This window comes from Myotis yumanensis, unplaced genomic scaffold, assembly GCF_028538775.1.
Source record: "Myotis yumanensis isolate MYYU_CA2020_CCGP unplaced genomic scaffold, mMyoYum1.0.hap1 SCAF_5, whole genome shotgun sequence".
NCBI lineage: Eukaryota > Metazoa > Chordata > Mammalia > Chiroptera > Vespertilionidae > Myotis > Myotis yumanensis.
This window is the reverse complement of record NW_027223756.1, coordinates 22,582,103-22,593,903: the sequence shown is the minus strand read 5'-3', so window position 1 is coordinate 22,593,903 and position 11,801 is coordinate 22,582,103. Positions and strand designations below refer to the sequence as shown.

At 37.9% G+C, this 11,801-nt stretch overlaps 1 protein-coding gene across 1 annotated transcript; it reads right to left on the bottom strand.

Moving 5' to 3' along the window:
- Positions 1 to 466: 466 nt before the first annotated feature.
- Positions 467 to 11,127, bottom strand: LOC139011620 (sperm-associated acrosin inhibitor-like). The gene is made up of 5 exons (XM_070417119.1): positions 11,042 to 11,127; positions 8,397 to 8,473; positions 7,445 to 7,476; positions 1,758 to 1,873; positions 467 to 631 (listed from the first exon to the last, which is right to left on the bottom strand). The coding sequence occupies exons 2-5, from the start codon at positions 8,461 to 8,463 to the stop codon at positions 583 to 585; spliced, it is 264 nt and encodes an 87-aa protein (XP_070273220.1). The 5' UTR covers positions 8,464 to 8,473; positions 11,042 to 11,127; the 3' UTR covers positions 467 to 582.
- Between the last annotated feature and the right edge of the window lie 674 nt (positions 11,128 to 11,801).

Below are 11,801 nucleotides of genomic sequence, written 5' to 3'. Positions count from 1 at the left end.
TAGATTTCAGGGTTCTCAGTGGCAATCCCCCAAAGCTGGTATGTATCTCCAGGACTTCAGTTGCTGTCTATGGGTGCCTGGCCAGTGCTTTCACGCCTCCACCCCTCCTACCAGTCTCTATGCAGTCTCCACTTTCGGTCTGAGGGTCTGAGGGTTCTCTTCTGCATGTTTTCCATTGAATATTCAGGACATTTTTCTGTATTTTAGTCGTAATTTCAATTTGTTCCTGGGAGCATGTCCATGGAGCATCCACTTACTCTGCCGACATTTTTATTGCAAGGTGATATTTTCAAATTGATAATATAACTTAACTTTCTATTGATTGTAATATTTATGATTGTAAATTGCATTAGGTGTTATATTATCAAACAGACAATTAAGGTAGTTTTTCAACTGCTATTTAATTATTGAACAGAGAATGAAAATCAATGAAAAGTTCTTAGAGTTGAGAGACAATTTTCTACGTTCTATATTCCAACTTGTATTGCATGGGAGGCTTTGTCTGGTCACTAGGAATTTAACTCCCTGATTGAAAAGACTCTGATTGGCTGTAGAATCCACTGCAAAATAGGATTGTCCTAACTATTTGCATCTCCCATAATGCCAAAATTTAATTGGTATCTTAGAGCTTCTGTAAAGAAAAAAGAGAAAGAGAAATTGTTATAAACAGCATTTAAAATTACCTGGGTATTGCATTAAGTGCCCATTGTGGAGAGGCTGGGCTCCACCTCATCCAGCAGCTGGGACCTAGGTTTTCCCCAGCCCTGCACACATCCTTCCCTCATCTGAGCTACTTGACTCTTCATATGAGGTCAGTCCTGACTCTGTCTCAGAACCCTCTATACTGGAGAGAGGATAGGATTGGAGATTGTTTGAATGATTCTCTAGAAGTAGAAGCCAATTTTGGGATCAAATAAGAGGAAATAAATTTGAGAGAAAATGAGGTGGGAGCTACGAAGGCTGGCTGAACCATTAGACTGCAACTCCTTGTAGTGAAGGATATAGAAAAGGAGCTTGGGTGGAAAGGTCCTGGAATGCCCTACTCTTCTAAAGGAGGTTTGCAGTCTGTCAGGGAGCTCAGAAGACACTGTGGACCAAAATCACAGGATACCCTTTAGCACAGTGATGGCGAACCTATGACACACATGCCAGAGGTGACATGCGAACTCATTTTTTGTTTGATTATTTTTTGTTAAATGGCATTTAAATATATAAAATAAAAATCAAAAATATAAGTTTTTGTTTTGCTATGTTTGCAAATATCAAAAAATTTCTATATGTGACACGGCCCCTGAGTTAAGTTAGGGTTTTTCAAAATGCTGACATGCCGAGCTCAAAAGGTTCGCTATCACTGCTCTAGCATGAATAGACCCATGGTGATGGATTTCGATTTCTGTAGTCAAGTAGTGTTTCTTGCTCAGTTATGTTCCCTGTAGCTTGAAGCTACATCATAGAGATTATCAGTTATCATATGGACTTCAGAATTCAATATATTGTTCATAGATTGACATTTGTAAGTCATAATGATTATACTAAATTAATTAATTGGTGCATTTGCAAAATATCCAGCAGAGTTATATTGAGAGGTCAAATACCAAACCGCTTTTGCAAATGAGAACCTCTGGGAAAGGTACCAGTGTGATTTTGTGACTTTTACTGAGATAGTACAATTTTTCCCATATATACTGTGACTAGGCTATCAGAAACTTGGGCTTTTCTATCATTTGTGATGGTTTCTTTATTTTTGGAGTTCTTACAACGCTACAGCGCAGAAAACACATCCATTGTAGTAAGTACGACCATTTTTTGCGCAGACTGGATCCACCTGGTTGTTGCACCGAGAAAATCGACCCTTATAATCTTTACAGTTTGGCTGTTAAACATAAAGAAGAACATAAAATTTGTCAGGTAATGAACTTTTTCAATAAAATGTTCTTTAACCTTAGTACAAGATGCCGTGCATCAAAATGGAATGAAAATCTATAATGAGGTTTGGAAATGAATCCCACTTAGTCATAAAATATAATTGATGTATTTTTACAAACCCAATATCATTTATAAAATACAGACAAATGTCTGAATGTATTTTTATAAATTAGCCACTCTGTCACACTTCTCCTCATTCCTGCATCAGATTTTCCCATTATTTCATGCGACAAGGTGTAGTAAACTAAAATTTTAATAATTTCCCTATATTTCTCAATGGTTTCACTATTAAAGTATCAGATACATTTACATTATCAGCAGAGATGTACATATTCAATACATTAGTATTTGTGTAGGTATATAAAATTTGGTTCCTAATGGCAGTTTTGGTAATTTACCTAAATAAACAGATGGCATATACTCTGATATACCAACTTTTTAAATGTCTTTGTAAACTTAAACTATTTATATAATTCTTCCCTCTATATAATATTCTGCTCTGTGAATATATGAAAACTAGAGGCTCAGTGCACAAAAATTTGTGCACTCGGGGCGGGGGAGCGTTATGCCTCAGCCCGGCCTGCACCCATTCATAGTCCAGGACCCCTTGGAGGATGTCCACCTGTCAACTTAGGCCCACTCCCTGTGGGATCAGGCTTAAGCTTACAGTCAGACATCCTTCTGGCAGCCAGGGAGCCCTCGGGGGATGTCCAACTAAAGGCTTAGGCCCCCAAGAGATCGGGTCTAAACTGTTAGTTGGACATTATTAGTGATGCCAAGGACGTGGGAGAGGCTCCTGCCACCACCACTGCGATGGCAAGCCATGAGCCAGCTTCTGGCTGAGTGGCACTCCCCCTATGGAAGTGCACTGACCACCAGGGGGCAGCTCCTGCATTGAGCATCTGCCCCCTTTTGGCCAGTGCGCATCATATCAACCGGTCATTCTGCCATTCAGTCAATGTGCATATTAGCCTTTTATCATTATTATATAGGATGTCCCTATTTCCCTACTTTTGCCCCCTCTACCCAGCTCTTGCCCCCCACTTCTCTCTGGCCATCAACATACTGTTGTCTGTGTCCATGGGTTGTGCATATATTTTCTTTGGCTAATCCCTTCTTTAAATTCACTTCTTTAAATTTTTATTTTCAGATAAGTGCTTATAACTGCACTATTAGAAATTTTCTATTATATCTTTTAGAATTAAGATTTTTTTTAGTTGAACTGTTGTAAATTTTAGCACATTTTAATCAATTATGCTAGAAGCAATTAGGAAAATTTTCATGTAATGCAGATACATTTCAATTAATATTTTATTAATTTTAAATTTTTTAATATTTTAATTTGAAATCACCTCATACATGTAAGAAAAAAACTATAAAATACTACAGCATACAAAATCCTCAACAAAATCTTAGCAAATCGGATCCAGCAGTACATCAGAAGGATCATACACCATGACCAAGTAGGATTTATCCCAGAGATGCAAGGATGGTACAACATCCGTAAATCAATAAATGTGATACATCACATAAACAAATTGAAAGAAAAAAACCACATGGTCATATCAGTTGATGCAGAAAAAGCATTCGACAAAATCCAACACCCATTTTTGATAAAAACTCTCAGAAAGGTGGGAATAGAAGGATCATACCTCAACATAATAAAAGCCATATATGACAGGCCCACAGCCAACATCATACTGAATGGACAAAAACTAACACCATTTCCCCTAAGAACAGGAACAAGACAGGGATGCCCACTCTCACCACTCCTGTTCAACATAGTACTGGAAGTATTAGCCATTGCAATTAGGCAAGAAGAAGAAATAAAAGGCATCCAAATTGGAAAAGAGGAAGTAAAACTGTCCTTATTTGCAGATGACATGATATTATACATACAAAACCCTAGAGACTCCATCCAAAAGCTACTAGACTTAATACATGAATTTGGCAATGTAGCAGGATACAAAATTAACCCCAAGAAATCTGAGGCATTTCTATACACCAATAGTGAACTTTCAGAAAGGGAGATCAGAAAAACAATCCCATTTACCATCGCACCAAAAAAATTAAGATACCTAGGAATAAACTTAACTAAAGAGGTTAAAGACCTCTACTCAGAAAACTACAGGACGTTGAAAAAAGAGATAGAGGAAGACATAAACAGATGGAAGAACATACCATGTTCTTGGATTGGTAGAATCAACATCATTAAAATGTCCATACTACCCAAAGCAATCTATACATTCAACGCACTTCCCATTAAAATACCAATGGCCTTCTTCAAAGATCTAGAACGAACTCTCCAAAAATTCATCTGGAATAAAAAAAGACCCCGAATAGCTGCAACGATCCTGAGAAAGAACAAAGTAGGTGGGATCTCAATGCCAGATATCAAGCTGTATTACAAAGCCACTGTTCTCAAAACTGCCTGGTACTGGCACAAGAACAGACATATAGAACAGTGGAATAGAATAGAGAGTCCAGAAATTAGCCCGAACCAATATGCTCAATTAATTTTTGACAAAGGAGGCATGAACATACAATGGAGCCAAGATAGTCTCTTCAATAAATGGTGTAGGGAAAATTGGACAGACATATGCAAGAAAATGAAACTAGAGCACCAACTTACACCATACACAAGAATAAACTCAAAATGGATAAAAGACTTAAATGTACGACAGGAAACCATAAAAATTCTAGAGGAATACAAAGGCAACAAAATCTCAGACATATGCCAAAACAATTTCTTCACTGATACAGCTCCTAGGGCAGTTGAAACTAAAGAGAAAATGAACAAATGGGACTACATCAAAATAAAAAGCTTCTGCACAGCAAAAGAAACCATCAACAAAACAACAAGAAAACCCACCTCGTGGGAAAACATATTTGCCAACGTCATATCTGATAAGGGCTTAATCTCCAAAATTTATAGGGAACTCATACAACTTAACAAAAAGAAGATAAACAATCCAATCAAAAAATGGGCAAAGGATCTAAATAGACACCTTTCAAAAGAGGACATTCAGAAAGCCAAGAGACATATGAAAACATGCTCAAAGTCACTAATCATCCGAGAGATGCAAATCAAAACAACAAGAGGTACCATCTCACACCTATCAGAATGGCCATCATCAACAAATCAACAAAGGACAAGTGCTGGAGAGGATGTGGAGAAAAAGGAACACTTGTGCACTGCTGGTGGGAATGCAGACTGGTGCAGCCACTATGGAAGGCAGTATGGAGGTTCCTCAAAAAATTGGAAATGGAACTCCCATTTGACCCTGTGATCCCACTTCTAGGAATATATCCCAAGAAACCAGAAACACCAATCAGAAAGGATATATGCACCCAGATGTTCATAGCAGCACAATTCACCATAGCTAAGATCTGGAAACAGCCTAAGTGCCCATCAGTAGATGAATGGATTAGAAAACTGTGGTACATCTACACGATGGAATACTATGCTGCTGTTAAAAAGAAGGAACTCCTACCATTTGCAACAGCATGGATGGAACTGGAGAGCATTATGCTAAGTGAAACAAGCCAGTCAATGAAGGAAAAATACCACATGATCTCACTCATTCATGGATAATAAAGACCATTACAAACTTTTGAACAATAATAGATACACAGGCAGAGCTGCCTCAAACTGATTGTCAAACTGCAGTGGGAAGGCCAGAGAGAGTTGGGGGGCAGGAGGGAGGGGAGTAAGAGATCAACCGAAGGACTTGTATGCATGCATATAAGCATAACTAATGGACATAAGACACTGGGGGGTAAGGGAGGGCAGGGGTTTGTCAAGGGCGGGGGGGAAAAAAGGACACTTATGTAATACCCTTTGTAATACTTTAAGCGAAAAAAATAAATAAATAAAAAAAATAAATAAAAAAAAAGAAGATTAAACATAGTGATAAAAATCCAAAAAAAAAAAAAAAATACTACAGCATATTATATGTACCCTTTACCATATTTCTTAGGTGTTAATAATTTAAACATAACCATTATACAACTAACAAAATTTGGAATATATTTTTCTTATAAACTTTTTAATGTTATTAATGCATTTACATTGTTTTTGTTAATCTTCACCCAAGGATATTTTTCCAATGAATTTTAGAGAGCGTGAAGGAAACGGGAGAGAAACATTGATTGGTTGCCTCCTGCACATGCTTTGATAGGGACTGGGGATCAAGCCAGCAACTGAGATACATGCCCTTCACTGGAATCAAACCTGGGGCCCTTCAGTCCACAGGCTAGTGCTCTATCCTCTGAGCAAAACAGGCTGCAGTTTAATTCAAATACTTTTAATCTATACGTGTCTGTATATTTAAAGTGGGTGTTGTTTTTGATTCACTCTCTAAATTTGTCTTAGCTTCTGGGGCTTTTGGGGTGGGGCTGCCTTGCTGCTGGAGACCCTCAGATTGGGTTCCAAGTGTCAAGGAGGGGCCGGGCCTGCCCTGGATGGCATAATACTGGAAGCTCCCATCTTTGTTGGTGGTTAATTTGCATATCATGCTAATTAGCCAATGGGAGGCGTAGCGAAGGTATGGTCAATTACAATGTTTGTCTGTTATTAGATAGGATTATTAATTTATCCACCTTTAAGTGGATAATATTTGTAATCCTCTAATTTTGCTAGGCTACACAATTCTACTTAATTTTTTTCTTTTTCTTTTCTTTATTTTTTAAAGGAGAGAGAGAAAGAGATTTTAATTAATGGCTCATGCAGTTGTGGAGACTGCGCAGGGCAGTCTGGAAATTCAGCTAGGATTTCTATCTTACAGCCTTGAGGCAGAATTCATTTTTCTTTTTTAAAATATTTTTATTGATTCCAGATAGGAAGGGAGAGGCAGAGAGAGATAGAAACATCAATGATGAGAGAAATCATTGGTTTGCTGTCTCTTGCACACTCCCCAATGTGAATAGAGCCCTGTAACGTGGGCATGTGCCTTTGACTAGAATTGAACCTGGGACCTTTTAGTCCTCAGGTCCACACTCTATCCACTGAGCCAAACCAGCTAGGACCACAATTCTACTTTACATGCACGGTAACCTTTATTAAATGCTTGCAAATAACTAGGATACCCAATAATGGAATCTTTGAAATAACCGGTTATTTTCATCTTATCCAAAATACAAAATAGTTTTTTATGGCTGGGTAAATTTCATTTAATCTTGCTTAATGATGGCACAGTTTTAAAAAAAAAATTGAAGAATCACTCTTTTGCACATTTTGTTTGGTGAATTTTTTTTAATAAACTTAGGGAAAGGGCGTAGATGGAATATCAATGAGAGAGAGACATCCATTGCCTGCCTTCTGCATACCCCTACTGGGGATTTAGCCAAAACCTGGGCATGTGCGCTGACCAGGAAGTGAACCAGGGATCTCTTGGTTAATGGGTGGAAGCTTAACCACAGAGCAAAACTGGCAGGACTGCTTCATAAAATTTGCTATTAAAACCTATAATATGGAACAATTTGATTCAATATTAAAATTAATCAAAATTAAACTTACCGGTTTGCGCACAGGTCTTGCAGGAGCCTTTCCTTATACCAGGACAATAAAGAAAATGTAAAAACAAGATTAGGAAAACAATCAGAGTCTCTTTGGGAAGAACCTATAACTTTTAATGGCAAAATACTACACATATTGCCTGCTCAGTACCTCCAAGTTCTGAGATGAGCTTTTTGTGGTAGCATCAAAACAGTAAGCTCACAAAATAACTCCAAATCTGGAAATATAATTCTAAATTATTCTTATTTATGAAAAATATGTTTAAGTGTTTCCAGCAATCACCAATCGCTAGTGAAGATACCACGTTTCTTTTAATTCATTTTTGAATAACTGAGACATTCTAGTCAGAGAAGACATTGCCTTGTTTAATGTCTCTAATATGCCTAAATTGAAGAAATTAATTACAACTTAAAGAAATAGTGCTTATTTCTAATATCCATGGTCTTTTCAACACATTACAACTACTTTACTCAAATTCTTCAGTCTCTTTTCACTAAAGAAAGATAAATTTCCAGGTGAGGGATGATTGAGAACTCCCCTCATACAAAGTTTTTACTTTAATGGCCTCAGAACTGGCACACAACCAATCACATTGCCAAGGAATATCAGATCTAGGAAACATCATTACTGCCTACACTCTGCATTTAGCAAACATAGAATCTGACCTCCAAAATATAATAATAATTATAAGGGAATAATTTTTGTCATAAATGAACAAATAGCTAAGTTCTGTTCATTCTAACCCACTTCTCTACTTCCACGGTACAAAAGAGAAAAACAATCCACAGAAATAATTTCTTAAAAGGGCTCTGTAACTTGCTCCCTTTCATTTTGCCAGTTAAAATATTACATACCCAATAAAAGAACATGCTCCATTTCAAGATAACAGAAGTCGTCTCCTGCACTTTCTAAGATATAGGAATAGCTTCATCCAGAATTGAAATGTACTCACCAGAGCAAAGAGAAAATGCCAAGGCAGTGATGAAAATGATTCTGATACATGATGAGAAGAAAGACATTTTATCAAGTCTGAAGAAAAAACCCAAAAGGAATGTTTACAACACATGACACACAGGCAAATTTCCTATTTATAATTGAAAGTTTCTTACAGGCAAAGGACCTGCTACTCCCCTAGATTCCTAATTATGTTGGACTTTTCCCTTATTTCTTTGCACAAACTCACAGGATCAAGGAGTCATACATGTGAACAGGAGGCCTCATAAAGACTTGAGAGAAACAGCAGGACACATTCTAGCACACTTAAGAGGGAGCTGTTCATTCCCAAACCTTGGCTCAGCCCAAAGAGGCCTGACACCACTTTAGGAAATATGGAAACTGGAATCTCCCTTTTTCCTCAGAATATAGAAACATTTCAGGAAGGACTGACCTGGAGCAGGCCTCACAGCAATGCTGCACACCATGGCCAGCCCATAGATTCCCCACCCAACCTCCCTGAAACAGGAGGCAGTGGAGCCTGAGGCCTAGAGCTCTGGAGACTGTGCCTATTTTGTTCCCCTTTCTTTGTCAACCCCCTTCACCCAGCTGAGTTGTCTCCTTTACTGGCTGTTAAGGAGCTTGATGGGGTTAAAATACATGGCTCATAATAACATAAAGCAGAGGTTTTCTGTGTAAAACAGCTTGTGAGAGATGCCACTCAAATATTTCTCAATAGGTCTTCCCTCCCCAGGAGGTTTGGGATAATTTTCTGATATTCTCAGAAGTATGGGGTGGGGATAAAGTAATAAACAGTGCTTTAAAACCCTAAAATGGAGGAGAGATGTGAAAGCTTTTTGAATTATTGAGTTGGAAAGGAAGGAGAATCAAAGCAAGAAAGAGAAGAATAAATTTTGGAAACTGTAATTACACCCATATATAGGCCATTAGTATTTTGCAACACGAGGAGCACATTAGACTCTATTGGAGATTTGGTTAATTAAACTTTTTATTTTGAGAAAAATGGAGAGTCTCATAAAGCTGTAAGTAATAGTACAGAGAGTTATCATGTTCCTTTTAACCAATTTCCCCTAACTAGGAACATCTCATAAAGGTAGAGTACAATTTCACCACGAGAAATATTTTAAAAGCTCCCAGATGAATATTAGGCAGCCACCTTTGAACTTAGAATGGAATACAACGTGGAAATACTAAGATCATGAGAGAAATAAAGCTCAGGAGTGAAATTGAGACTACACGGTACAATGCACTAAATAAATTTCATATTGAATCATTTGATCTGAGGAATAAATGAAGAAAACAAGATCAAGTCAGTATAGCCCAGCTGACTTAAAAAGGACTTTGTATAGTCAGGCTGACAAAATTATTTCAAACCTAATGTGCTGAAGCATAAAGAGTTGATTTTATGTTAACTGGCCTGAGGACTCATAAATGGAGGGATATTTCATGTTCATGGATAGGGAGACTCCTTACTGTTAAGATGTCATTTACTCCCAAGTTGACCTATAGATTCAATACAGTCCCAATCAAAATCCCAGCAAGTTATTGTGTGGCTGTTATTAATCCAATTCTAAGGTTTATCTGAAAAGGGAAAACACAAAAACAGAATAACCAACAGAGTATTGAAGGAGAAGAGCTAAGTTGGAGGATTGATGCTACTCAACTTCAAGTCTCACTATAAGTAACTCAATAATCAAGATTGGGCCTTGGCAGAAGAAGACACAAGTTGATTAACTCAACAGAACAGAGATCATAGAAACAGACCACCTTAAATATTCATAACTGATTTTTGACAAATGATCAAAGTATTACAATGAGGCAAAGATAGTTTCTCAAAATAGTGCCTAAACAATAGGATATCCACATCCAATAAAATAAGCGTAAACACAGACTTTATACCCATCACAGAAATAAAGTCCAAATGAAGCACAGACCTAATATAAAATGAAAACTTTAAAACTCCTAGGTAATAAGATAGGAGAAACCTCGGGAAGGGTGAATACTATTAAATACCATACTTTTTAAAAGAAAAATTCTTACTGAAAGATAATTTTTTTCATTGATTTTCAGAGAGATTGGAAGGGAGGAAGAGAGGTAGAGGGAGAGAGGGATGGAGGGAGGGAGGGAGAAAGAGAGGGAGATGGTGAGGGAGAGGGAGAGAGAGAGGGAGAGGGAGGGAGAGAAAGAGAGGGACTTCTATGCAAAAGAGACATTTCTTGGTTGCCTTCTGCAGGTTCCCAGACCAGTGACAGAGTTGAACCTGTAAATTAGGTACTTGCCCTTGATCAGAAATCAAACTGGGGAACCTTCTTGGGAGAAGGGGAGGCTGACACTCCCACCACTGAGTCATACTGGGCAGGGCTAAACCCCTTTACTTTTCATACAGAAGACTGTTCCCTTTTTTCCTTCTGCACCCAAATCAATTAAAAGTAAGCATATTAAGTGGTACATATGGGAAAAAGCTCGATGAAACTATCTCCTGTAGCATTAAGAATACATGCATTTTGAATGCTCAATTTATCCTTCAGAGAAAGAGGAACAATTATTCCTAGAAGGACCCGACTAAAGAAGCCCTGACAGCAATACTATACAAAAAAAAAACAACAAGCAAATCCACAATAATGTGTGTCCCATGTTACCCACCTCAAGAAGACACAGTACAAAGGGAGGCTGTCTTGTTTACCTGTGCAACCTCAGCTAACTCCACTATGTTGAGCAGTGTATTTTAAATACTGCTATAGGAAAACAAATGTCAGGAGAAGAAGAACACAGAGGGATCATATGTCCTGGCAGTGACTGGGAAATGGCCACACACAGAGGTCATCAAAGCCACTCCTACAGCAGGAAGTTTAGAGGACAATTTTATCTGATGGGCATAATGAATGGGGAGGGGAGAAAATGGTAAGTATGTTTATAGATCCTAAAATAAGTAAGACATGGAGTCTTTCTAAGCAAGAGAACTGTGTAAGATCAGGAGATAAGGCAGGAAAACAATGTCAGAAACTACAATTTGCAGATGTGTCTGGAACATCAGTAGTTTTAAAACATAGATAGCTATGAGCGGTACCTGGAGAACTTTGTAAAATTACCTGTGCCCATGTTCCCTCCCCAAGGTTGCAATTCCATTTGCTACATCACATCCTAGTAACTGGTGTTTTAATAAGTTTCTAACATGATGGTAACTTGCAGCTACAGTTGAATGTGACTGAGCTAGAGCCACAGAGCAATCTCTGGGACACTATTACATCAGTCTTCCTGCTTCCATATAGCAGAGCTTTCATCGTTAGTGGAGAAACATACAAACCTGTGTGGGGGTAGCTTTGTTCACACTTTTATGTTAGGTTTCTTTTGGAAATGTAGCTTGTTTCAAATTTCTGTGATCCAGTCTCAAATCAAAGGAAAC

Coding starts and splice junctions, on each gene's coding strand:
- LOC139011620 (XM_070417119.1), bottom strand. CDS start 8,463: ATGTCTTTCTTCTCATCATGTATCAGAATCATTTTCATCACTGCCTTG. Junction 1,874..7,444: donor CAAGACCTGTGCGCAAACCG/GTAAGTTTAATT, acceptor TATGTTTAACAG/CCAAACTGTAAAGATTATAA. Junction 632..1,757: donor GTTTTCTGCGCTGTAGCGTT/GTAAGAACTCCA, acceptor TTTTCTTTACAG/AAGCTCTAAGATACCAATTA.